The following is a 25,456-nucleotide window of genomic DNA, read 5'->3' on the forward strand; positions in this document are numbered from 1 at the left end:
GCGGGCAGGGGCGGCCTCTGCACGTGGAGCACGACGCGGCGAGCGCCCCCGATGCAGCGCACCGAGGAGACGCTGCCAGGCTCAGAAAAAACAGTTCTGGCTTGAGGGGGAGGCGGGATCCACTGGGACCGAGAGCTGCACCGAGGTCCTAATGAGACCACCCGTGTGTGGTAACGAGGGCTGGGGACTCCCGGGGGCCGGTGCTGTCCTGTGGGGGTGGCTTGGCCCTGAGGGAAGAGTTCAGCCCTTTGTTGGAGGGAGATGCGGCGCATGGAGGTGCAGGGGTCTGGGCCCGCTGGGGACGACGCAGCCCCTGCAGGGTGGCAGGGAGGAAGCGAGGTGACCCTAGCTGGGCCCGCAACCCGTGCCCCCACCCTGAGCTGCCCCGTCCTGAACCGCGATGCACCGTGGAGGCTTTCTGGGCTGCAACCCTGCGTGTCTGTATGGAGCCCGTGCAGAAGGGGAGTCGCACACAGTGGGCTTCGGTAGCTGAGGACCCCCCAAGGGAAGAGCTTCCTCTGGCCTCAGGCTCTGGGACCGCTTGCTGCAGGTGCCCAAGCGAGTGGCTGGGCTGTGGCTCCAGGTCTCACCCCTGCCCACCACACAGCTGCTGGCAGGACAGCCTTGGCATGCAGAGGCCAGTGCGGCGTTCCCGTGCTCCTTCGCACCTCTGGGTTGCAGCGCGGCACACACGTGGCATCTACTGGGCGCTAGGGCTGGCGGCAGGTCCCTGCTGAGGCTTTGACCCATTCATCCTCATGTTCCCAGCTCAGCTGGCCTGGGAGGCAGCATCCTCAGCACGGGGCCCGGATGAGCATGTCCATACCGAACGAGGCCAGGCATGCCCTAAGGGACCAGTAGCCGCAGCTCTGAGCCGTGCCCCTGGGGCAGAACGATGGGCTACGGGCCCTTGAGGACAGGAGCTACTCTGTGGGACAGGACACGGATCGGGAGCAATTAGTGGCACCGCAGACACAAGAGCCACAGGACTGTGGTGGCCTGGACACGCGTGTTCCCGGACGAGGGACAACGGGGACTGCAAGGGATGCAACCGCATCCCTGCCCGCAACATGCCTGAGCTTTGCGGTGTGCTCACTCCCCCGGGCCCACTCTCTGCACCTGCTGCTGCCAGGAAAAGGAGAGCGCCGCTCGCTGTGGCCCCGTGCACATGAACCTCCAGCCTCCTGGAGCTTGCCAAGCAGGGAAGACGCTGGCGGGTTTATGCCCCTTTCCCCAGCTTCCAGGAACAGAAGAAGACGATGAAGCTCTGCAGCCCCCGAGGCACCATGAAAACGAGCGGCTCGGCGGAGGCAGCTACTAGACCAATGACGAGCTGGTCGCTGGGAGATATTACCAAATGCATCTGTTGTCTACGGACTGGCAAAAAGCACTTTGGGAGGTCGGCGCTCCAGGTCGTGGGCCCGCGCTGTGCCAGGACTAAAGGTGACCCTGGCCTACAGCCCCAGGGGTTCCCGTTCCTACCCGAGATCAGCCAAGGCTGCTCTTCGCCTTCGCTGCAGTACAAGGGGCCGCCTGGGAGCGGTGGACACCGACGGCCGCAACCGGAAGAGCCCCGATCTCACACCTTCCGGACTCACCTGTCGCACACCCTGAAAGCCCTGGCACCTGCACCGGGCAGGGCCAGAGCAACGTCTCTCTTGGCACAAGACATGGGGAAAGGGTGGAGGGGCCCTGAGGTCACCTCGAGTCCAGCCCTGCCCGAGGCGGGATGAGCTCTGTCCAAACCAATGGCGAATTTTGGACTGGAGCCATAGAGCCAGAGCTCTGCCTGGGCACGGCCATGGGCGAGGACCTTGGACGGAGCTGCCACGCTCGACGCTCCGCGCTCACGCCAGCCTCCCGACACGTCCAGCCCCACTTTGCAACCCCTCCCTGCCCCGGGGACGTATTTCTCCAACAGTGCGGCGAGTTGTCCGTGCCTCTGACCCCCTCCGGGACCTCCTAGACACATTCACCAGAGCTGATGCCCAGGCCGCGGCCCCCCAGGACCCCCAGAGACCCACCCCAGCCCAGCAGAGCCCGGAGCCGCGAGGCAGCAGTACTCACTCGCAGGCCGTGCTCCCGGTCCAGGACAATCACCCGGCAGTTGACGGTGCGCAGCAGCCTCTCCAGGATCATCTTGACGTGTCTCTTCACCCTCCCCTGCAAGGCAAGACGTGTTAGGGCCAGAGCCTGAATGCAGAGAGATCGCAGGGTATCGCCCGTCTCTGCCTGGCCCTGGAGTCATCTCGGGTGAGTGCTGGCACTTCGGATGGAGGTTTCCCCGGTAGGAGCGGGACAGGCAGCCAGCCCTGGAGGGGCACGATGGCCCTATGCCCCGCTGCCAGGGGCTGGGGAGGGACCCTGGCTGCATCCACTTTGTCCTGGGGGTAAAGCTCGAGAGCTCTTCTCCATCTCTGTGGGCCTTAAGGCTGGAAACACTGACAAGCACCTGAGCAGCAGCCGCCACGGCCCCTTTCTCCAGAGGAGAAGGCGCTGCCTTGGCAGGAAAGGGGACCCGGTGCTGCCTGACTGCCTTCACCAGCCAGGAGGCTCGTGGACCCCCGGCATGGGCTGGGCAGGTGGGCTGAGCCCTCGTAGTGACCAGCCCCAGACGAAACTCCAGCAGGGCTCAGGGACTCCCCTCCCTGCGGGGTATTGTTGTGCCCGTGCTAGCGGACAGCCCGCTCCAGCTCCATCCCTACAACGAGGCATTTCCTCACGACCAGAGGAGCTCGGTGTGGGGAAAACCTAGATGAACTGTCTGCAGAGCCCAGACAGATGTGCTGTCCCAGCCCGGCCAGGCTTTCCAGCAGGGGCAAAGAACCAGTCCTTCGCAGCGGTATGGCTGGGGCGACGGGCTGGGCAGCAGCTCTGCAGACAAGGACCTGGGGGGACAGGGGACAAGAAGCTGGACAGGAGCCAGCAGTGTGCCCGTGGTGTGAAGGTGGTTAACCACATCCTGGGCGGCATGGGTTGCCAGCAGACAGAGGGAAGTGATTCTTCCCTCTATTCAGCACGGGGGAGGCCACATCTGGAGTCCTGTGTCCAGCTGTGCACCCCCACTACAGACAGGATGTGGACACATTGGAGAGAGTCCAGTGGAGGGCAATGAAAATGGTTGTGGGGCTGGGACACAGGACTGGTGAGGAGAGGCTGGGGGACCTGGGCTGATTTAGTTTGGAAAAGAAAAGACCGAGGGGGATTGAATAGCAGCCGTCACCTCCCTGTGCGGGGCTGCGAAGAGGATGGAGCTGGGCTGGTCTCAGTGGGGGCAGATGACAGGACAAGGAACAATGGGCTCAAGCTGCAGCAAGGGAAGTTGAGGTTGGGTATTAGGAAAAACTTTCTCATGAGGAGGGTGAAGCATGGAAACAGGCTCCCTAGAGACGTGGTGCAGTCTCCATCCTGTGCGGTTTTGAAGACCTGACTAGACCAAGCCCTGGCTGGGACAATGCAGTTGGGGCCAGTCCTGCTTGGAGCAGGGTCTGGACTAGACGTGACCCCCTGCGCTCCCTTCCACCCGCGTCGTCTGTGACTCCGTGACTTCCTGCTCGCAGTGACACACCACGAGAATTTTACAATTCTGCAACAAACGATGGCTCTGGTGGGAGATTTCCACCCCCGGCTCCCAGCCAGCTTCCTGCTTGCTGCCTTTGTTCCCGACATGTGCAAGGCCCCATGGGGGGGCCCCGGGAGGAGGTGACCCGAGAGGTGATGCCCCTCGCACACTCCGGCCCATCTCCTCTCAGACCCCGTCCGGCAGGCGCCGGGAAGAGCACGGCCAGTCCCCGTCTGTCCCCACCCGCGGAGGCTAAGGTAGTAGGAAGAGATGCACCGTGTTCCTCCACAAAACGGTGCTTGTCCTTGCAGGCAGGAGACAGCTGCCTGCCGCTGGCTTCTCCTGCGACCGCAGATGCGGGCCATCCCTTGCAAATGACCCGGACTGCACAGGGCGCTCCAGCGGTTTCTTGCTCTGGGGCCTGAACGAGCATGTGGTCTGATCTGTGCCAGGATCGGGAGCGCAGAGGTGATCATGGCCAATGGCAGAGCAAGGCTGGTGCAGGCACGTGCCGAAGGTGCCGGCGCGGGACGAGCGGGTGCCAGGCATGCTGCCCGCCAAGCGCCGGTGCTGATTGCAGCGGTCTGGAGCACCGCAGCATGGGAAGCGTGGCCGCTGCTGAGTGAAGCCCTCGAGCAGCACTGGGACTTCAGCTACCGGAGAAATGGCACCAGGCTGAGGAGCCCCGGGCACCAGATACCCGGACACGGGGGCTTGAGGAGCAATTTCTCCAAGCAGTGGAAGGCAAGTGCTTTCCCCTTGCGGGGGCGGTGGGGTCTCCTGCACTGCACCAAGGAGGGACGCTTAGCACCGCGGCAGTGGGAAAGCCCTGGCCCCTCACCGGGGCTCAGACACAAGCAGAGGCCACGGGCACACACGGGGCTGCACAGACCCTGCTTCGCACAGGCGTGGAGGAAGGCCTCTGCCTTTTCCTGACGCTATTTGAATTTATTCCCTTTGGACTCCGCCACCCTTGTCGTGGGGATTGCCAAGTGCTTTTGCCCTGCTTTAAGAGGCCGTCACAGCCTATCGAGCCGTGAACCGAGAAGAAACACATCCTGGGGTCTTCTGACCCCGCACGGACCTAAGCCCTGCCGACAGGTATAACTAGGGCTGTAGTGAAGCGGCTTTCTAAAGAAAGCCTTGAATGACAGAGCCCTCAAACCAGACACCTCGGGGAAGTCTGGGCGTCAGACACAGCCCACGAACCCTGACCGTCCTTCCTCCGGCCTTTCCGCCTTTGCCCGCAGGCAAAGCACTCCTGGACCGTACCCCGCCCGCCCTCGCTTCGCGTCCTTTCCTACGGAGCAGCTCCTCTTGCCCGACGTGCGGCGCTGCTCGCTCTCTCTGCGCTCCTTGGCTCACGGGACGTGGCAGCCTTCACCAAGCAGCGCTGTTTGCTGCTCCCCGGGGGGCCCGCTCATTCCCACCCTCCTTTCCGGGTGCTTTTCCATCTGGTGAAGTCCGTGGTCCTTCCCCGCAGGCTCGGCCCTGGCTGGGGTGCGCCTCCAGGCAGCTTTCTGCAGCTTTTCTTGCTGGTTTTCATGCCTCTGCCCTGGGACCCTGGCCCCAGCATTCGTCTGCAGGCATTTCGGGGGCTCTGAGCGGCTTCCCCATTCCCCACCTGGTCAGGCATGGGCCTTTCGCTGACCACGCAACCCACCTGGGAAAAGCTCTCGGCAGGCGCAGGCCTTCCCTTCCCTTCCCTCTCCTGCCCTCCCTTCCAGGCACTGCTCATGGGACCGGGGGGCTGGAGGGGTCTTGCAAGCTCTCATCGCCCCCAGCCCCTGCCTGAGGCAGGATCAGCCCTGACCAAACCATCGCAGCCACAGGCCTGTCCAACCTGCTCCTGGAAACTCCCAGGGACGGAGGTGGAGAGTGCTCGGGCCGCGTCCCGTCCCTTTTCTGCTGCGCGGCACTCACCAGCTCCGTGTCCTCCTCCCCGCAGCGCTGCGTCTCCTGCGCGCTCTGCCGCGTCCTCCGCTCCTCTGCTCTCTGCAACCAAGAACGCGGGGCAAAATTCACTACGAGCCGCGACCCCGAGACGAGCCCAAGAGCACGGCTGCGCTGAGCCTCCCTCCTGCACCGGTCCTGCACGCTGCACCGCACCCGGGCCTGCCGAGGGGATGCTGCGCGCCGGCAGCTGGTCCAGCATCCTGCTCCGAGCTGGGAGCAGGGAGGGACGTCTCACACCATGCTTTTGGCAAGACCAAGGTGGCAAAAACTACCCCTTCCAGCCAGCCCCGTGCCCAGCTCCTTCTGGACCTGGAGAGCGAGCGTCACTTTGCTTCTCTGCAGCTGGGACATGGCCCTTGCCTCCCCTCCCCTCCCCTCCCCTCCCCTCCCCTCCTGGTGCGCCCACCCAGACTCTACAGGCTGTGACCCCCCCAGGCCGGGGTCCATCTCCCTAGGCATGGCAAGCCCCGATTGCACCAAGCGCAGACAACAAGCGCCGATACCAGAGGAGCAGAGGAGATGCCACGTTACGCCTGACCCCAGGCCCGTCCTGTCTCTCATGCTCCTCTGCCAGGGGCTCGGGGGCAGCCCAGGACCTCTCGCGGGATGCGGGGGTGGGAACTGCCTGCTATTCCTGTGTTACTGAACTGGGCTTTGATCTGTCCCGTTTCCAGATGTTTCACCCGGGTGGACCGGAAAGAGCCTACGAGCACGGGCGAGTCAGCCCACCGCCGAGCCCCGGTGCCCTGCCCGGCACAGTCCCACGCTCACCCCATCTGCTCTCATGCCCCGCCTGGTGACTAGTTTAAATGGCTCCTCTTACCCCTGGCATTTGCCCCAGCTCCTAGTTTGCAGCTGGAGATGAGCAGCCACAGAGAGATCCCACGGGAAACCAGGAGGCTCCCAACAGGCAGAGCGGGCAGGGTGCGGGCAGCCGCGCCGCGGAGCAGCCCCTGCCCTGCGCAGCCCAGCTCTCTGCCGCGGACAGGGCTGCGCCGTGGTGCCCGGGGCCGGTCCCGTCCCACGTGCCCAGGCCGGGCATGGCTGAGCGGGCCCGGCCGGCGGCGCAGGATCTACCTTCTCGGCTTTGTAGAGCACCTCCAGGGTGTTGCTGAGCAGGTCGATGCAGGCCTCCTCCTCCTCCCCCATCTTGATCATCTCTTCCAGGATGGGGACCGCCGTGTGTAGGAGCAGCTCCCGGCACTCTGTGGAGACAGAGATCAGTGGGGCCGGGCGGATCCGGGGGCACTGGCGCGCTCGCACCCTGCCCTGGGTCCTGCTCCAAAGCCTGGAGGGGCAGCAGGGACCGAGCCCATCCACCCCACGGCTCAGCGTAACCTACCCGATTGCCTCTAAGCTACCGGCATTAACAACCCCTTGTTCATAGTTTTGTAGTTGGTCGGGCTGGAAGGGACCTGAGCAGATCATCAAGTCCAACCCCTGCCGTGGCAGGAAAGAGTACTGGGGTCAAACGACCCCGGCCAGGTGATTGTCCAGCCTCCTTTTGAAGCCCCCCAGGGTAGGAGCCTGCACCACTTCGCTTGGAAGTTGGTTCCAGATCCTAGCCGCCCTGACAGTGAAGCAGCGCCTCCTGATGTCTAGTCTGAATCTACCCTCTGCCAGCTTGTGGCCGTTGTTCCTTGTTACTCCCGGTAGTGCTCGGGGGAACAGGGACCCCCCCGTTCCCCGCTGGTCCCCCTTGGCCAGTTTGTAGACAGCCACCAGGTCCCCTCTCAGCCTTCTCTTGTGGAGGCTGAACAGGTTCAGGTCCCGTCGCCTCTCCTCGTAGGACCTGCCCTGCTGCCCCCTGACCATGTGGGTGGCCTCCTCTGGACCCTCTCCATGCTGTCCACATCCCTCCTGAAGTGCGGCGCCCAGAACTGGACGCAGTACTCCAACTGCGGCCTGACCAGTGTCGCATAGAGGGGGAGGATCACCTCCTTGGCCCTGCTTGAGATGCATCTGTGGATGCACGACAAGGTGTGGTTGGCCTTCCTGACCGTGTCCCCACACTGTCGGCCCATATTCATTTTGGCATCAACAATGACTCCAAGATCCTTTTCTGCCTCTGCACTGATGAGAAGGGAGTTCCCAGCCTGTAGGTCTGCTGCTGGTTCTTCCTCCCCAGGTGCAGCACCTTGCACTTGTCAGTGTTGAACCCACCCTTTTCTCATCCGCCCACACCTGTAACCTGTCCAGATCCGCTTGCAGCCCATTCCTCCCTTCTAGCATGCCCACTTCCACCCAAATCTTAGTGTCGTCTGCGAATTTGAACAAGGTGCTTTTTACCCCCTCGTCCAAGTCACTGATGAAGATGTTGAACAGTGTGGGCCCGAGGACCGAGCCCTGGGGGACCCCACTACCCACGTCCCTCCAGGTCGAAAATGACCCGTCCACCACCACTCTCTGGGTGCGGCCCTCCAGCCAGTTAGTGACCCATCTGACTGTGTAGGTGTTGACACCAAAGTCCCCTAGTTTTTTAATGAGAATGGGGTGAGAGACAGTGTCGAAGGCCTTCCTAAAGTCCAGAAAGACTACGTCCACCGCAACACCTGCGTCCAAGGCTTTTGTGACCTGGTCGTACAAGGCCACCGGGTTGGTCTGACAGGCCCTGCCCTCAATGAACCCATGTTGGCTGCCCCTGAGCATGATCTCCCCTGCCGGCCCCTCGCAGATGTGCTCAAGGATAATCTTCTCAAAGAGCTTCCCCAGGACCGAGGTAAGACTAACAGGCCTGTAGTTTCCTGGGTCCTCCTTCCTCCCTTATTGTGAAAAGGGGAACCACATTGGCCCCTTGCCTTTTTAATGGTCTTTACTGGTTCCCCCCTCGAGCTGTGCTTTGTGCTGCGATTCCCCACGCCTCTGCTGCAGCCCTGCAGACTGCTCCGCGCCCTGGCCGCAGGCAAGAGCGCCGGGGCGGGAACGCGAGCTCAGGCGGGGAAATCACTGTCCGTGCAGCACTGGGTGCCCTGTCAAGACGCTCACGAAAGCTAGGCTTTGCCCTACAAACCTGAAGAAGAGATGGGCATCCAACTCTAACGACGACAGGACCAGTGACACGACGCCACTGGTTATTTTTGCCTTGGGTGCTGTGTTTCATACATCTTATATGATGTAGTGAGGAATGCACATTGCAATACAGCTCCTTCTGTTTTCACTTGGGTTTTAAACTGAACAATCCCTGGATTATTAGTAAAATTTGTAGTTTCTTTTTAACTGAAAGAATGACGCGTGTTGTGCTGTGTTGTGCTGTGTGTGATGATGCACCGTGGCACCTGCGCCCCTCTTTTCAATATCCTAGGTCCGCCCGCGGGCAGAGGCACAGGCATCTCCCGGCCCCGCGGTCGTCCCGTCAGGCCTCTGCAAGCACAGAGGAGCAGACATCGGGTCTGGAGGAGCTGGTCTTGGAGACGCAACACACCGCGACCCAGCGGCCCCAGGAGAGGGGAATCCCGCACCTCCCTCGGGCTGACTCTCATCGTGGTTCAAGACCTGTGGTTTGTTCTGAGCCTGGACGGGTCTGGCTGTAGTCACCAGGCACATCCTCTTCCCACTTGGTTGAAAACCCTCTTTTCTCGGCAATCTCTCCTCCGGGCCCGTCGTTAACAACCCGCCCTCTCTTGCCTATCCCAGCCAACCTGTCCCCGGCGGTCCCTTCCAGCCCGGCCGCCCTGACTGCCGTTGCCTTCGGTTTCTCCGAGAAGTCAGACCCTAACCTGAAGCTCCTTTATGAACTGATCCCCATCATCAGCGTGCTTTCTGAAGTGGGGGCAGCAGACCTGGAGCCGCTTTCCCGGTAAGGGTCTCGCTGAGGGCACGGACAGTCGGCACCAGCGTACGCCAGCGTAACACGCGTGCAAAGCCCTGAATGGGGGGAGCTGCATCGCAGGCCAAAATGGCTCCTGACGGGATCGGGGCCACATCGTGGCTGCAAGTTGCATGCGTTTAGGTGCCGTCTGTCTGTGCCTTGGCCAGGGCGCCAGTGGAGAGGCACAGAAATAGTCATCGACGGCAGGGGCTGGCAACCTGCGGCGGCACGCAGGCCAGATCCAGCTGAGGAGCCACTGGATCCAGCCCAGACCTGGGGTCTTTGGCAGCACGGGCAGCACGGGACTGGCCCTGCCGCAGCCAGGCGCCGGGGCGCTGAGCACGTGCCGTGGCCGGGTGAGCTAGGTGGTGAGCTAGGTCACAGAGCCGTGGAGCTGGGGGTAGGATCGCCCCCTCCAAACCAACCCAAACAACCCATGTCTGATCCCTAAGCAACACAATATTCACCCCCGACACAGCCCCAGGCATCACCCCCACCCCTGCCCCCAGGGTACAGGGGGGACGCAGCCACCAATGTCCTGCTGCTGCCGGGGGGTCGTGGGTGCTGCAGCGAGCCCAGGCCCAGGCCCAGGCCATGCCCCCCTGCAGAGGAAGGAGAAACCCCCCAGTCCAGACCAGTCTGAGCAGGGGGAAATCCCTTCCTGCCTCAGTGCAGCGTGGGGCTGAGCCCGAGCGGGGGGCGAGACCCTCCAGCAGGACCCTGCGGGGCCGGTGCAGCAGGAGCTTGGGCGCAGCCCAGCCCCAGCCCCAGCCGGGGCTGCAGCAGCACCAGCGCTGCTGGGGGAGGATTAAAAAAATAAAACCCTACTATATGGAACAGAAAGGGGGTGGGGAATCACAGCCCCTGCAGCACCCTGCACAGCCCCGAAGCCTGGGACACCCCACAGCAGGGCACGGGCATCGCTGCGCCTGGATCATCCCCCTGCAGTGCCCGTCCAGCCCGTCCTTGCACCCTCCAGGGATGGAGAATTCCCCCCCACCGCCATCCCAGGCGTCTCTCCCACGGCCTCCCCTCTCTGTCAGGGAAGACGTGTTTCCTGATCTCCATCCTAAACCTGCTTGGCTGTAGCTTTGTGGCATTGGTCTGCAACCTGCTCCACACCAAGAGTAAGCACTGCGACCACTGCCTTCATGCACGCCAGTGTCCTGGGCTGCCCGCCTGCCCTTGACCCCAGCACAGCTCCCATCGGCCGGAGCAAACCAGCCGGTCCCTGCCCCTGCTCCCGCTCCCGCTCCGCGTTTGTCTGTGCACGTGCTGGAGACGCTCTCTGCTGCACGCCGCGCCGCGTGGCGCGGGGACGTTGTGTTCTGCGGTGTCTGCCAAGCCCCAACTCCCTTCCGGAGCGACCGCTTGCAAACACATTCGCCTGCCCTCAGTGCCCGACTCGTGGCTTTGCTCCAAGCAGCCGGGAGAGAAGCAATAACAGAGGGACACCGAGGCCGTGGGGTCACACCATGCACTGGTGACGGGGGCAGAAGAAATCCCCGGTTCTTCTGGTGGGAAGAGGCCAGGGTCTGACCGCCCAGACCCCACTTCTACCTCCCAGACCAGAGCAGACCTTGTCCCACCACTGAGGATGCTTATTACCCCAAAGGGCCTGGAGCAAGGTGCTGGACAGTGCCTGGGCTGCCGTGGCTGCGGGGCCGTGCAGCCAGGACAGTCGGGACACAGCCTTGGATTGCAAAGTGCTGCGTCTGCGGTGAGCCCATCTCCGGCGCCCGCAGAACGTCCTGTGCATTCAAACAAGCTGCTCCTTGGCTGCCGGCACTGGTTGACTCAGCAGCTGCTCGTCCCTGGGACATCTCCTGGCCTTCTCACGCCCGCTCTCAAGGACGTGCCGGAGGACAGCCCAGCGGCACGCGCTCGGATCCTGTCTCCCCTGGCTCTGAGCGGGACACCCCAGAGGCTCCTGCCCCTAGGTCATGTATTGTCCCCCCAGCCCCATCTCCCACAAGATCCCCCCCATGCTGGCTCAGGGTCGGGATAAAGGCAGGAAGGGAGACAAAGCAGGGACACGTGCTCCCATGCAGAGGAGGGGGAGACTCGGTGCAGGGGCTGCAGCACTGAGGAGCCCCTCAAAGAGGAAGGTTCAGACCCCAGCTTTGCTCCGAATTTCGTGCCACCGTGAGCTGGCCGTGCCGGCATTTGGGCACGGTGCACAGGAGCACTGCAATGCTGGCTGCCGGAGCGGACGGAGTCCACGCTCTGTGGCAGAAGAGCAGGGCGTCTCGGGCCAAGACCCACAACAGCCAGCTGCCCCGAGGGAACTGCAAAAGACAAGGGAGCCGCCACCCCTGCTCTTGTGAGGCCTGGGTGCAAAGGCACCCGTGGCAGGTCAGGGTCTCGCTGAGATGGAGGCAGCGGACCTGCTCCTTGGAGGAGAGGAGAGGAGGCGAGCAGGCATCATGGACCACTGAGAACGTCTCCCAGCCCCTCCCGTGCCGTGCTTAACTCGCTGTGCCTGGTTTCCTCTGTCCAGAGGCCGAGGAAGACGGCCGTGCACTCGAGAGCTCCTCTCACTGCATCCCGGCTGCAGAGCTGGTCCAAGAGAGCCCTCAGAAACCCTTGTGCCTGGTGTAATTCCTGGACCATCACAGCTACAACAGCCTTATGCTAAGGATTTCTTTCAGAAGAAGAATCTCTTAACTTGCACAGCCTGTCTAACTATCCCAGCCGTGCAACTGGTCAGCAAAAGACCTCATGCAGACATCTTGGCTTCTTGCAAAACTCCCAGACCGCCGTGGCTACAACTTAGTCTGACGCTTTCCCCCGACCTTTAGGAGACGGCCGGGGGTTGTCCGAGCTAGCGCACAGCGTCTCCAGCACGCGCATGGGACGGGCAGCCTGAGGGGTTCAACCCACATCGCCTACCGACCCACCCCTCTGGAGTGGGGTGCTTTCTGCCCCGTGACACCGAAGCAGCCCGTGCAGCAGGGCTGGGTCCCCCCTAGGCCAGGGCTGCAGTCGCTGGCTCCAGAGCCAGGCTCCCCCCAGGAAAGCCCATGAATCCAAGCAACTCAGCTCTTACAGCCCCGGTCTGAGGATCCTGATGGGGATTAAACAGCGGGGAAGGGGCAGGCCGGTCTGCTATGCCGGCAGCGGTGCTGGGAACGCCATGCACGGGACTGCAGGAGCCCTGGGGCTTCCTGACAGGTGCTGGGTGCCCAGATCTTGTCGGGGCCCAGGAAGCAGGGCTTTAACGCCCGTGCACATCCTCCCACCCCTGGTCCCACCCCTGCAGCAGGGGCACAGCTGCTCCCTGGGGTCTCTCTGCTAACCCCCTTTGCAGCAGCGGGACGTTGGCAGCCACGGCCCCCCTGCTTTCCGGGGGCAGGGGTGGGGGCAACGCCTGGGGCTGCGCTGTGTTGGCGTAGGGCTCATCTGGGATGGTTTGGACAGAGCTGCCCCTGCCTCAAGCAGGGCTGGGACTGGATGTGACCCCCACTTCTCCCCTATGATTTCTTCTAGGGAGGAGTCCGTGCAGGGCTGAGCTGCCCAGCTGGACCCGTGGTACTCCTCCGCTACTCACCATAGGACTGGAAGATCTTGCTGTTGACTATGTCTGTCAAGGACTGGAGCTTCTGCTTGAGCAGGCGCTGGGGTGGCAGGTTCCCGATGAAATCCCGAAGCAAGCCCCTGCAGCCCAGACACAAGTGGACAGAGCACAAGTTACGTGGGAACATGTAGAAAAGGGGCAAGGGCTGGAGCTGCCCAGCGCCCGGGACCTGCAAGGCACAAAGGTTTCTCTCTCCCAGCTGGGCTGGGCTTTGCTCCACCCCGCTCGCTCAACAGCTTCCCTGCTCCCAGCCAGGGCCTCTGCCCACCGCGCACAGCTGGTTGGAGAGAGTCTTCGGTGTGTGACCGGCCACATCCGACTGGACCTCTGCCGGCCGGTGCGGTCAGCAGTGTTTGGAAAGAAGCTGTCCAAGAGCGGCCGCTCTGCTCCGCACAGCTGGCAGGTGGGGTGGCTCGGGGCTGCGCATGCAATGTAGGCTGCCCTTGCCCTCCACGAGGTACGTTTGCAAGTGAAATTCTCTTACGATTGTTCTTGTAACAGGGCAGTCGGGCCCTTGAAGCCCTGGCGTGGGAGCCCAGCTGTGGGGATTAGCTGGCTGTTAAAGAAAGAGTGCGTCGTGGAGCTGGGGAAGGAGCAGTGGCCTGACCCCGGAGGAGCTCACGTCTAGCGGCTGGAGAGAGGCTGAAAGGTTTGACTTGGGCTCATTTTTCGGTTGCTTGGGCTGGGGGCTCTTGCTCGGACTGGTGGAGGGGCTGCCGAGGGGACCAAGCCCGTCGGCGTGGGCGCAGGCACACCCTCCTGCGCAGCCCAGTCCAACGTCTGCAGCGTATTGCTTTCTGGACTGGACACCTCTGGGGCGGCCACCTCCCAGACTGGCCTCTGCCTCCGGGCACCAAGGCACCTGTCCCTGTGCAGCGAGGCTGCTCCGACGCGCTGTAATTACGGTGCATCAGAGCAGACTCGATGAATCGATTCTGTTGCAGCGTGGCCATTACTGCGCTCCAGCAGAGTCCAACGTCACGTGTGTCAGCATCCCCACGCCGAAAAATGGTGGTGTGGCCACTTTAACAAATGCGCATTCGACGAGCTTTAATTAAAGTGCCCCCACCATCGTTTTTCAGCATGGAGACGCTGATACATGTGACGCTCCGGGTGCTTTAATTAGACCAGCTCTCCGAGCTGCTCCCTCTGCCCCCGACACACACACTCCTGGAGCTTGTCTATAAATGCCCAAAGACCGGGAGAGCTCCAGCAAACCCCTCCAGCTGTTTATTTCATGGTGGGAGAACAACAGGACCCTTTTCACCAGCTGCATTGCTCTGAACCAAGGATGGACACCTCGGCCCGGTCCGGTCCAGGAGAGTCGGGCAGGTGAAAACCGCTCGCCCCGTGGGGCTGTTCCTGCAGGGTTGTCCTGCACGGCTGCAGCAGGCCCGGTTCCCTGCACTTGTTCCCTTTTTCTCTGGCCAGAGCCCTTCTAGTTCCTCTCCGAGCTGCTCTGCAGCTGCTGCAGCCAAGCGAGCTGGAGCTACTGGGGCAGTTGCTTCACACCCTGCACAAAGGCTTTGTTCAGCTCAGTTTCTTCACTCCGCTCCGGTCTCTTAAAAGGGCAAGTTTTAAAGAGGCAACACCAAGCCCGCGCTCCCGTCCTCGACAGACACAGGCAACTGCATGGACACGAAGCCAGATTCAGAGGTGTGGAAGGGACCGCGAGGGCCCCTGCATGCACCTCCACAGTCCCTGCTGCCGGCGCTTCTCCGTTCTCCCAAGGAAGGAGGTCCCAGGAGCCTGCTCCGCTGCCTTACTGTCCTAACGGGAGGGGACATTTTCCTGAAGTGTTTCCTGACCCTGCGCTGCCGCTCGCTCACCCCTTGCTCTGCGTCCCTCTCCCTGGAGGCAGCCGTTCAGCTGCTTGCAAGTGGCTCTCCTGTCCTGCCGTGCCCTCCTCTTCTCCCGCTCAGCACGCGGAGTTCGCTCAACCTCTCCCCGTGTGGCTGCAGCAAGCCCGGTACCATCGCGGCCACCTGCCTCCGGGCCCTTCTGCACGTTCCTAAAACGTGGGCCCGGACTGCACACAGCCCCTGGGCCAGGGCTGGCCAGCTGTGAAGGCAGACGCCGTCCCCTCCCATATCTGACACTCAAGACGCCTGTCTCCTGTGGCGAGGCCCTCGCTGCATTCACTTTCGGTGGGGTTTGGCACGGCAGCGCATCCAGCCGCTGCGTCTGTCGTTAGTGTTAATACTGCAGCTGCACGTCTACCGGTTTGGGTTATCGTCACGCCCAGATCATGCACAGCTCCCACCCGCGCCGGAGCCTCCCTGGAGGACCCAGACATGGCGTGTGGCTTTGTGGACAGGCTAGCGGCCCAGCGCGGATGTCCAGCTCTGCTGTGAGCGGTGACCGTGCAGCAAAGGCACGGTCTGGTCTGACCCGCTTCCCGTCCACGCGTTCAGAGCCCGGCTTGCTTCGACCGTAGCGTCTGCTCCTCCTACCAGCCCTGCCGAGGACCCAGCCAGACGGAGAGAGCCGGGGAAGCTTGCAGGTCTCTTCTGAGCCTCTCCTGAGCCACGGACGGTCCCTCCTGAGCTGCTGTCTCAGCCGCACGGATGCAGCCACTTCCACAGCTCGTGCACAGTGCATTGCACACCCAGACGGGGCCTCCCCCTTCCCACCCCCCAGGCAGGGCAAGCGCCCCTGGCCCCGGCGGCCGGAGCTCCAGCACCAGCGTGTCCTTCCTCTGGGCTCAGAGCCAGGCGTGTGGGCAGGTGGCACGAGGCCGTGCTGCCCTGTTCCTGCCATCGCCTTTAGACCCCGCGTGCCAATGCAGCACGTCGCCCGCTCAGGCTGCGGGGTGCTGGGGCAGCTGACGCCCCAGAAGCTGCTTGCTGACACACGGGCCACCCTCTGCGTGACACGAGACCCAGCCCGGCGTGGCTCCGTGACAGGAGGAGAAAAGTGTCCCTTACCCCAGTACGGAGCTGTCGAAGATCCCGAACACGTCCTCCAGGATGGAAGGCAAGTACTTCAGAGCAGCCTCCTGCAAGCGAACACATGCACAGGTCAACTAGGGGCAGAGGGAGCTGGGCTTCGTTAAGCATTTCAGAAGGACACAATTCAAGTGGTTTTACTACTCGGGGTCCATAGAAGTCATGCTTGGGCATCCCTGAAACCCCCTTAAGCACCGCGGATTTCACTCTGCACCCTAATGTGGCAAACAGACAGACCAGTGGGCCCATGAATCTGTAGCTCACAGCGGCTTCCCGCTGACCAGTGCATGAGGCAGCTCACGCCGCGGGAGGGGAGGGTTCGTCAGCTCTCCCTCCCCACGGGGCCGGACGTCTGCTGAGACACCAGCTCTGACCACGGCATCAGCACCCGTCGGCCCAGCTCGGCTGCCGGAGGGCCCGGGCAGGAGCCGCAGCGCCGGGTTCCCTCTTTGGGGCCGTGCAGGAATCCCCAACACCAGCCCCAGAGACCAGGCAGAGGCAGAAAAGGATCTTGGGGTCATTATTGATGCCACAATGAACATGGGCCGACAGTGTGGGGACGCGGTCAGGAAGGCCAACCGCACCTTGTCGTGCGTCCACAGATGCATCTCGAGCAGGTCCAAGGAGGTGATCCTCCCCCTCTGTGCGGCACTGGTCAGGCCGCAGCTGGAGTACTGCGTCCAGGTCTGGGCGCCGCACTTCAGGAGGGATGTGGACAGCGTTGAGAGGGGCCAGAGGAGGCCACTCGCATGATCAGGGGGCAGCAGGGCAGGCCCTACGAGGAGAGGCGACGGGACCTGAACCTGTTCAGCCTCAGCAAGAGAAGGCTGAGGGGGATCTGGTGGCCATTTACAAACTGGTCAGAGGGGACCAGCAGGCAATGGGGGAGTCCCTGTCCCCCTGAGCACTCCCAGGAGTAACAAGGAACAACGGCCATAAGTTGTTAGAGAGCAGGTTCAGACTAGACATCAGGAGGCGCGACTTCACTGTCAGGGCGGCTAGGATCTGGGACCAACTTCCAAGGGAAGTGGTGCGCCCTCCTACCCTGGGGGTCTTCAAAAGGAGGTTGGATAATCACCTAGCCGGGGTCATTTGACCCCAGCATCCTTTCTTTCCTGCCAGGGCAGGGGGTCGGACTTGATGATCTGCTCAGGTCCCTTCCGACCCGACCAACTATGAAACTATGACACTATAAGCCCCGTCCAAACCAGCCCAGACAAACCATCATCTAAACTCTTCGTAAAACTATCATCACCCCCGACACAGCCCCAGGCATCGCCCCCGCCCCAGGGATACAGGGGGGCCGCAGCCTCCACCATCCTGCTGCTGCCGGGGGGTCATGGATGCTGCAGACCCCCAGGCCTAGGCCGTGCCGCTGCAGAGGAAGGGGAAACCCCCCCAGTGTGGACCAGTCTGAGCAGGGGGGAAATCCCTTCCTGTCCCAGGGCAGTGTGGGGCTGAGCCTGAGCGCCGGGGCGAGACCCTCCCACCAGGACCCTGCGGGGTGGGTGCAGCAGGAGCGTCGGCGCCGCCCAGCCCAGCCCCAGCCTGGGCTGCAGCAGCACCAGCGCCTTGGGGGGAGGTTTCGAACTCCCTGACACGAGGCAGAAAGGGGAGAAGGGGCAACCAGCACAGCCCAGACGCCTGGGACATCCCCCCAGCAGAGCACGGGCATCGCTGCACCTGTGCTAAATGACACTAATGCGGCGTAGACTAATTCTACTGCACATTAGTGCAATTGCACGTTTTTTGCCGGGATGCACTAATGCACAGTAGGATTAGTCTACTGTGCTTTCAGCGCCTTGTGTAGAGGCGCCCAGGAAATACTTAGCAGTCCACAGAGTTTAAGGCCACGACGATCAACGCTGCCGTCTCGCCTTGTTGAGACCGCAGCATTTCCCCAGTGACTCTTGCGTCGAGACTGCAATTCCTGGCTGAGCCACAGTCATCTTTCAGGCTCATCTCTGAGCTTGATTTAAAGGCTTCTCTTGACGGGGAGTCCAGCATGTTTCCAGGCCAGTCACTCCACTAGTTAACACCTGCACTGTTTTATTTGCAGTCACTGGACCCAATACAAGCTGCCACCCCCGGATCTGACCCAGCCCTTGTCGGCGGTCTTAGACAGTTTTCTGCTATCAGGAATTGTCTCTCTCCGTAGAAGCTTGTTCACCTCTTCGCCTTCGCCTGGGCGACCTCAACAGATGGAGCAGTTTCATTCCCCCTCCGTAACCGTATTCCCAGACTTCGATCATTTTTGTAGCTCTTTTCAGTTCTAACATTTCCACCTCTTTTTAACTCTGCACACCAGAACTGGCCGTGTGAGCCAGGCTGGGTCACACTAATGTCACAGACAGGAGTATTGCCACTTTCCTACGCCGTTTCTAAGCATCATTTCTCTGCTTGTGCGGCCAAGGAGCAGGTCAGCTCCCCTGGCAACGGCAGGGCCTTGAGAGCTCATTTTCGGCTGGTTATCCATGGTGACCTCAGTCCTTTTCTGAGTCACTGGTTTCCAACATACAGCTCCTGACGCTGCAGCTGTGACTTACGTTCTTTGTTCCTACACGGATGCATTTAACAGTATTACAACAGGCATCGTTCAAGCGAGCCCAGCTCACGGGTCTGGATCATGTTGTTCAACTGGTATTTTCCACTGTTACTTAGCATCCTGGCGTTTGCGTCGCCTGCAAACTTTATCAGGAGACGACTGCTGCAGCGCCGAACAGCGCTGGGCCGGGACCGGGTCCCTAAGGGACCCCAGCAGAAAACCCCCCACGGGTTTATAATTCCCCATTTGTGACTACATTTTGAGATTTATGTTACTCAGATTTTAGTCCTTTTAATATGAGTTTTGCTGGCTAATTTTTAAATAAGAATATTATGTTTTGAGAGGTGCCTTATATCAACATCACTCCCCCTTCTACCAAACTTGTAACTTAATAAAAATGATTTAACCGTTATTAGATAAACCCCACGTTCAATAAAACTCTGCTGATTCGCATTCATTATGCTGCTGTCATTTAATTCTTTATTGATTTCATCCGGCGGCATTTTTTGCAATGATTTTGTCAAGCTCAGTCTCAGACTAAATGGCCCAAGTGATGTGGGTCACCCCACGTGCTCTCAGAGACGGCTACATCCTCAGACGTTTCCAGTCCTTGGGGCTTCCAGGGTATTGCACGATCTGTTAAAAATCAACACACATGCCCCCAGAAGCTCCTCTGCCAACTCTTGTAAACTCCTGGCTGCAAGTTATGTCAACCCAAGGACTCAAAAGTTGATTTTTTGTCCTTGTTAACACCCTCCCTAGTCACTGCCAAATTAAAGAGCGCTTCATTGTCGTTGCCCTGACTGCCCTGAGCACGCAACGGGAATATTTACCGGGATTCGACATTTCTGTCTTACCTGCATCATTGCTGACACAGCCCCCGGGATTGCGGCTGCACAATCGTTGGGGTTTCCTTGCACTCCTGCTGCCCGTTAGCACATCCTTCCTACCATCTGACCGTAATCCTACTGACCCTGCACTTACCACCGGTCACTCTAGCTTCCCATATCTCCTGCCTGCATTTCAGAGCTGCCATTTGGGACTTATGGTAACAACTTTCCCCCTTGTCCTTTGGTTTACATAGATTTTTGCTGCTTTTGTTTCCGTTCTTAACCAGGATGGGGGGGGGGTTGAGCCATTTGTGAAAAATGTGGGGATTTCTGTAACATGCACACGCTGCATGCACCCTTGCATGGCGAGACAGCCACTCCTCAACAAGGAGAGAGAAGAAAGAGGGAGGTGTTGGTGGCAGACGGGTGCTCGCCGGGTCTCTTCTGTGCAAGGGAAGTCCGGAGCTGCATTTGAATTTGCATGGAGCCACTTAAGGGATGAGGTGAAGCAGGGCTACGTACGGGGAGAGCCCAGCCTTCGAGCGCAAGGGCAAAGGGGCAAACACGGGTTTACCTGCAAAGCCTGGGCACTGGAGCCCGACAGCCCAGAAAAGAGCTCGACAGCACCTGCCCCGTCGCACCTAAACCCCAGCAAGCGCCAGGGAGCACAAGTGCCCGGCATCCGGGTAGTCAGCACCTGGGGGCAGCTGTGTGCTCTGGATACCCCATGGGTTTCCAGTCCGCCACGGCTTGTTTGCTTGGCTCTGGAGATACCTATCCACAGTCCCCACGACGGCAGTGTGAGCCGGGCAGAGCTCCTCTGCCTCCTCGGGCTTTGCTTTGCCCCTCCAGGGCAGCCGCGTCTGATTTGAACTCCACACCGGCTAGCGTGCACCGGGCGGCGGAAGAAGATGGCTGGACTCGCATGTCCTCCCGCAGCATGGGAGGCAGTGCTCCAAGGACGGAGGAGCGTCCGGGCCCCACGCGCTCACAGACACCTTCCACAGGGAGCAAGGGAAAACGAACTGCGGGAGTCGGACTTGGACAGAAGGAAGCAATCGGCTTCCTCGAGAAGCTCCTCCAAGAGTCCAGCACATGCAGGGCGAGTAATAGCGATCGCTCGTTGTCTGAAGAGGACCCGAGTACAGGCCTCTCTTGGATATCGAGAGCTGGGAGGCTCCTTGAAGAGGAAGACACGGGGCAGGCTCAGGGAGCAGCACCGATCAAGCCGACACAGATATGAACGGAGACGTTCTGGGCTGTTGTAATATCCCCTACGACATCCTGGATCAGACACAAGGGGAAAGGCTGCACAAAAGGCACATCTAACCGTGAGATTAATGCGCATAAATAAACTCCAGAGCTTATTGCTCCCAAGCGCACCCTTTGAACGTGCTCCCAGGAGCAAAATACTCTGGAGCATATTGCTCTGGAGCTTATTCATGTGCAGCACGTGGAGCTGTTGCAGCAGCCCCGGCTGGCAGGGGACGGGGGTCAACCTGCCAGCCCAGGGCTGCTCCGGCTGGGCCCCACGTGCTGCAGAGCGGCTGGTGGGGGCACGAGGCTGCTTCAGAGCACCACACTGAAGACCCCGTGCCCCAGGGAGCCCCACATGCTGCACATGAAGAAACTCAGAGCAGGGTAGGATGTCCTACCCTGCTGCAGAGTTTTTTAGTTTTGTGTGTCTTAATAGGGGCGCACATGTAGACGCCGAGATGTTTACTGCACAGTTAACAAGGCAACTGCAATGCACGTCTCATGTAGGAGGAACGCCTTGCGCCCGGGAAAATCAGATTGTGCCTCGTGCGCCGAGAGGAGCCTCCGTGCCCGAGCCCAGGCTCACTGCCTGCAACCAGGCGTGCACACGACTTCTCCTCCCCGCCAGCACCGACTCGGGGAGCTCCTCCGCGACACCGCTACTTGCCACGGGCACCTGTTTGTCTGCCTGCGGTGGTGTAGCTTCGTGCCAGGGCTTGCACAGGTCTTGCAGGTCTGCATCCCCGAGCCCATCAGGTGCTGAGATGCTGGGCTCAGTAACCAGTTGGACTGTCGCAAGGACAAGGCTTTTCTCCAGAGCCCAGCTGCACCCCTCTGAGACCCCAGCCCATCTAGAGCAGCGGTGTCGACTGTCTCCGCGTGCAGGCAATGTCCTCATTTAGGGCCTGATGTGCAACGGGACGGCTCAGTCTGTGCCCAGGGCAGGGGCCGAGCTCACTCCTCCCTTGGAGTCTGACTAAGTTAGCATAGAATTAACCAAGAGGTCACAACGTGCAGTCCCTAACTTCCCTTGTTGGGGCCGCCTCTAGCCTCCTCTGTCCTAGGGGCTCAGCCCGCGTCCTTTGTCCTCTTCCCCCCAAACAGATCCCCTCGCCTGCCGCCTGTTAAGGGATTTGTCCTATTAATGCTCTCCGGACACTCTCCGGCTGGCCGGGCTCTGCCTGGGGCTCACGGCTCCGCAGAGGGCAACGCTGGCCAGAGTCTCTGCTCGCCCTGTCAAGTGAGGGCAGGGCTGCACCTTGGAGACTGACTGGTTCAGAGAGGCAGCAGCCGACTGCACCAGGTGCTAGGAAAGGTCCAGGCAGAAAAGAAAGGGATGGGGCAGGGGACACCGCTGAAAGGCAGCACGTGATTTAATTGCAGCAATAGGGATAGAGTTGTCATGGGGTGGTTCGGAGGCCAGGCTCCCTGCCGCGAGCATCCGCACGCAGCAGCAGGCTGTTCACAGGCGTGCTTTTGTCCAACATGTCCTGCTTTGACTTCCTCCGACGTGTTTCAAGTTCCCTGTTTCCAGCGAGCTGGCAAACTCCTTTGCAAAAGGCCAAGGCCCGCTGTCTAGGACGGCGATGTCGGAGAGGCCACAGCTGCCACGTCCGACCTCCAGCAGGTGTGGGCGTCACGGGACAGGTCGGGACAAACACAACGCGCAGCAAAAGCACAGACGCTGTCCGTGGCAAGACCTTGCTTGCAGTCCTAAGGGCACCAGACCTTAATCTTTCTGCCTGAAATGTTGCAGCCGGGAGCGTAGCCTCGGGCTGACTTCGTTCTTTTTAAAGCTTCAGCAAAATAGGCCAGTCAGGTTGAAGACCAAGTCTGGGGACAGACACGGGTTGCCGAAGCCAGTGGTGGTCTTACCACGGCTCCCAGGGCCCACGAGTGCAGCGTGGGGATCCGGATTCAGCTGGGAATTGGCTTGGAGCACGAAGGAGAGAGGGAAAGCGCCCGAGTCCACCTCTGAGGTGCACAACGCGGGGGGCAAATGGGGGCAGAGGCTCTGCACTCGGTCGCACCCCCCCCCACGGAGAAACCAGCAGAAGACCCTGTAATCCCAGGGCTGTCAGCCCGGCATCAATTGTGGGCAAAGTAATGGAGTTGTTGATGTGGGACTTGGTTAATGAAGCATTAGAGAAGACTAATATCGGCCGTGCCAATCAACACGGGCGTAGGGAACGCAGATCCTGTCAAATTACTCTGATGGCTTTTTTTGATGAGATTACAAGTTCACTACCGGTAGCAGCGCTGGTGCGATACGCGCGGGCTCCGAGAGGCGCTTGACTGGGAGCAGCGTGACAGCTTGATTAGAAAACTAGGACGACAAAAATCAACACGGCTCTCATTAAATAGATTAAAAGCCATCAGGCAGGCCCCGCAGGACCGTCTCGCGATCATTATCTGGTGAGCCCGTCTCTGGTAGCGTCCCACAGAGATCGGGGTGGGTCCTCCCGCGACACGTGCTTCAATTATCCGCCACGGTTTCTGTTTTCTTCAAGGCCAAGCGTGCGAGCAACACAATGGTGGGACGGGAGGACGGGCCGACGAGGCGCGGCGGTCCGCATCATTTGGGCAGCTGGGTGCAAGCACCCGTGCATGTTTTGGCATGGCCAAATGTACGGGCAGGCATGCAGTATAAAACGCAGGCCACCCTTACATGACAGGGCATGTTACCTGTGCAACCCCAATGGCTCTGTCGTGGCCGTGCATCACGTGCACAATCACAGGCTTTTTGTCCCCAAAACCCGCGCCTGCCTCAGCCTGTGGCACGGCCCTGCTCGGAGGCGACGGCAATGACGAAAGCCGCTGGAAGGTCCCCGGCAGAGGCTGGGAGACGCGGCAGCTTCTGGAAGCCCCACCGCTGCGTGAATGAAGCCGGACACAGAGGACGGTCTCAAGGTCAAGGCCGTGAAATGCCATTGTGGAGAACGGGCTCCTGCCCCCGTGAGTTACTTACGCCACGTCGGTCACAGGCGGCCGCTGCCTGCTTGCTGCTCAGCGCGGGGGGCAGCGAGCTCTGCCGGCGCCTGGGGCAGAGGTGGGGGGCCACGCTGACCACGGCAGGGTGGGGGAGGACCTGGATGGACCTGCTCCGGCGCCCTGCGATCACCTAGCGCGGCTGTTACTGTGCAGCAGCTGGTGCAGCGGCGAGGGCTAGTCGTGCCACGGCCCAGGCTGGGCACCCGCGGTGCGAGACCCGACGTGCACGTGTGCGAACGGCTCGCGGCTGCCACTGCAGTCAGCAAACCCCGTGCTCCAAATAGACGAGGTGCGATGAAGAGACTCAGTGGGCTGAGAAAGCAGCGGCACGCACCCCCGCTGTGCCCCCAAACTAGCAGAACCACGAGGTGCCTTATGAATTGAATCCTGCCAAGTCCACCAGGCTCATTTCGGGCCCGATTTCTTTCTCGGGGATGGACAAACCTTCCTCCCTCGCAAGCAGGCTGCAAAGATAATTTCATTAGTGTCTGCAAGGCACTCGGATACGATAGGAATAGACATCACAGAATGGTCCGGGATGAGGCCTGGAGACGCGCCGGCCTGCGAGGGTGTACAGAAATACCTGTTCCCCCAGCATCGTCCGGCCTGTGCCCTGAGGCAGGGGTCCCGAATGCATGAGCATGCTTAATCCTGGCCGTGCTCGACTTTGCGCTGGTCCTTTATGCAATGACTGTGGACACATCTACTTGTTTATTAATACACCTTAATTACCGTGCATTTAGTCTAGTACTTTGGGGCTTTCGTTTGCACAGTTATTTGTTGGTATCTGACCAGACAGCGGATCGGGGTTGGTCTTTCTGCAGCACTTAGATGGTGCTTTATAAGTGATCTAATAAAAGTCCACATTGAAGGGCGATCACTGTCGCAGCGTTCCTTATTTTAGGAAAGATGAAACCGTGCCCGTCCTGGCTTCTTTTAGATGCTGCATTGATCTCATTAAGGATTGTGTCAGCTCAGGACTTGGATGGGAGTCCCAGAATCACAGAGGAGGGCTGGAGGGGACCTTGAGAGGTCGTCTAGTCCAACCCCTTCCCAGTTTCATGTCGTGGGCAAACTTGCTCCAGCAGCTGCCTGTGCCAGCATCCAAACATTAATGAACAGGCCCTATGGGACCGCACTAGAGACCTCCTGCCGTCCTGACACCTGCCCCTAAGACTTACCCTTTGCCTGCGGCCATCGAGCCAGCTTGTCCGGCTCCTGTTTCTCCGGTTTGTTTACGAGAAGGCCACATGGGACCTTGCCAAAAGCTCGGCTGAAGTCCAGACACACGACACCCACAGCACTCCCTTCATCCAGCCAAGTACTTACTTTGTCCGAGAAGGAGATCAAGCTTGTTTGGCACAATCTGATCTTAGTAAAACCCATTCTGGCTGCTTGCGATCAGCCGTTCCTCCTCCAGATGCTTGCATGACATGATGTCGATGCAGGAAGCCTTCTCCGCCTGGCTTCCTGCCCACCCGAATTTCTGTCGGATGGGTGCAAAACCATGTTGACGGGTGTTAGCCAAAAGTCCTGAGCAAGCACCTCCTGCCCCTCACCCAGACGAGGGCTGATTATCCGGACGCAGAGAGGAAACTTCCACCCTGCGCATCACCAGGAAAAGCATCCCTGCAGCCGACACGCCGTCAAGACAATCCCTCCCGGGTGGGCACGGGGACAGGAGCGGCGGAAGGGGCAGGCAGGTGCGAGCAGTGCCGCAGGGCTGCCAGCAGAAAGAGCCAGGACGGAGAGGCCGGCCAGTGAGGTGAGCCGCCACGGCACGCTGGGCGGCTGGTCAGACACAAGAGATACTTCTGTGCCACGTCCCCAAGCTCTGCAGCCTCAGAGAGGCATCTGTCACTCCTTTTCCATGCAAACGAGGTTACTCTACATGCGCCGGTGCAGCGTGAGCCAGCAGCACATCCCGTCCTCCGTGGCAGCCAGTACCCCGGCCTGGCTCGGACACCGATGACTGGGCTGGA

General features: G+C 60.7%; 1 protein-coding gene across 1 annotated transcript in view; it reads right to left on the bottom strand.

The window, feature by feature from the left end:
• Window positions 1-25,456, bottom strand: part of LOC102574301 (dedicator of cytokinesis protein 2) — a 107,599-nt gene that overhangs the window by 41,842 nt on the left and 40,301 nt on the right. Inside the window, exons 24-28 of the mRNA XM_059721156.1 lie at window positions 15,831-15,901; window positions 12,877-12,983; window positions 6,596-6,723; window positions 5,486-5,557; window positions 2,068-2,163 (exon numbers count right to left, since the gene is read on the bottom strand). Coding sequence (XP_059577139.1) covers window positions 2,068-2,163; window positions 5,486-5,557; window positions 6,596-6,723; window positions 12,877-12,983; window positions 15,831-15,901 — 474 coding nt within the window. The remainder of the gene's footprint in view (window positions 1-2,067; window positions 2,164-5,485; window positions 5,558-6,595; window positions 6,724-12,876; window positions 12,984-15,830; window positions 15,902-25,456) is intronic.

The sequence above is a fragment of the Alligator mississippiensis genome, chromosome 2, assembly GCF_030867095.1.
Source record: "Alligator mississippiensis isolate rAllMis1 chromosome 2, rAllMis1, whole genome shotgun sequence".
In the NCBI taxonomy this organism is placed as follows: domain Eukaryota; kingdom Metazoa; phylum Chordata; order Crocodylia; family Alligatoridae; genus Alligator; species Alligator mississippiensis.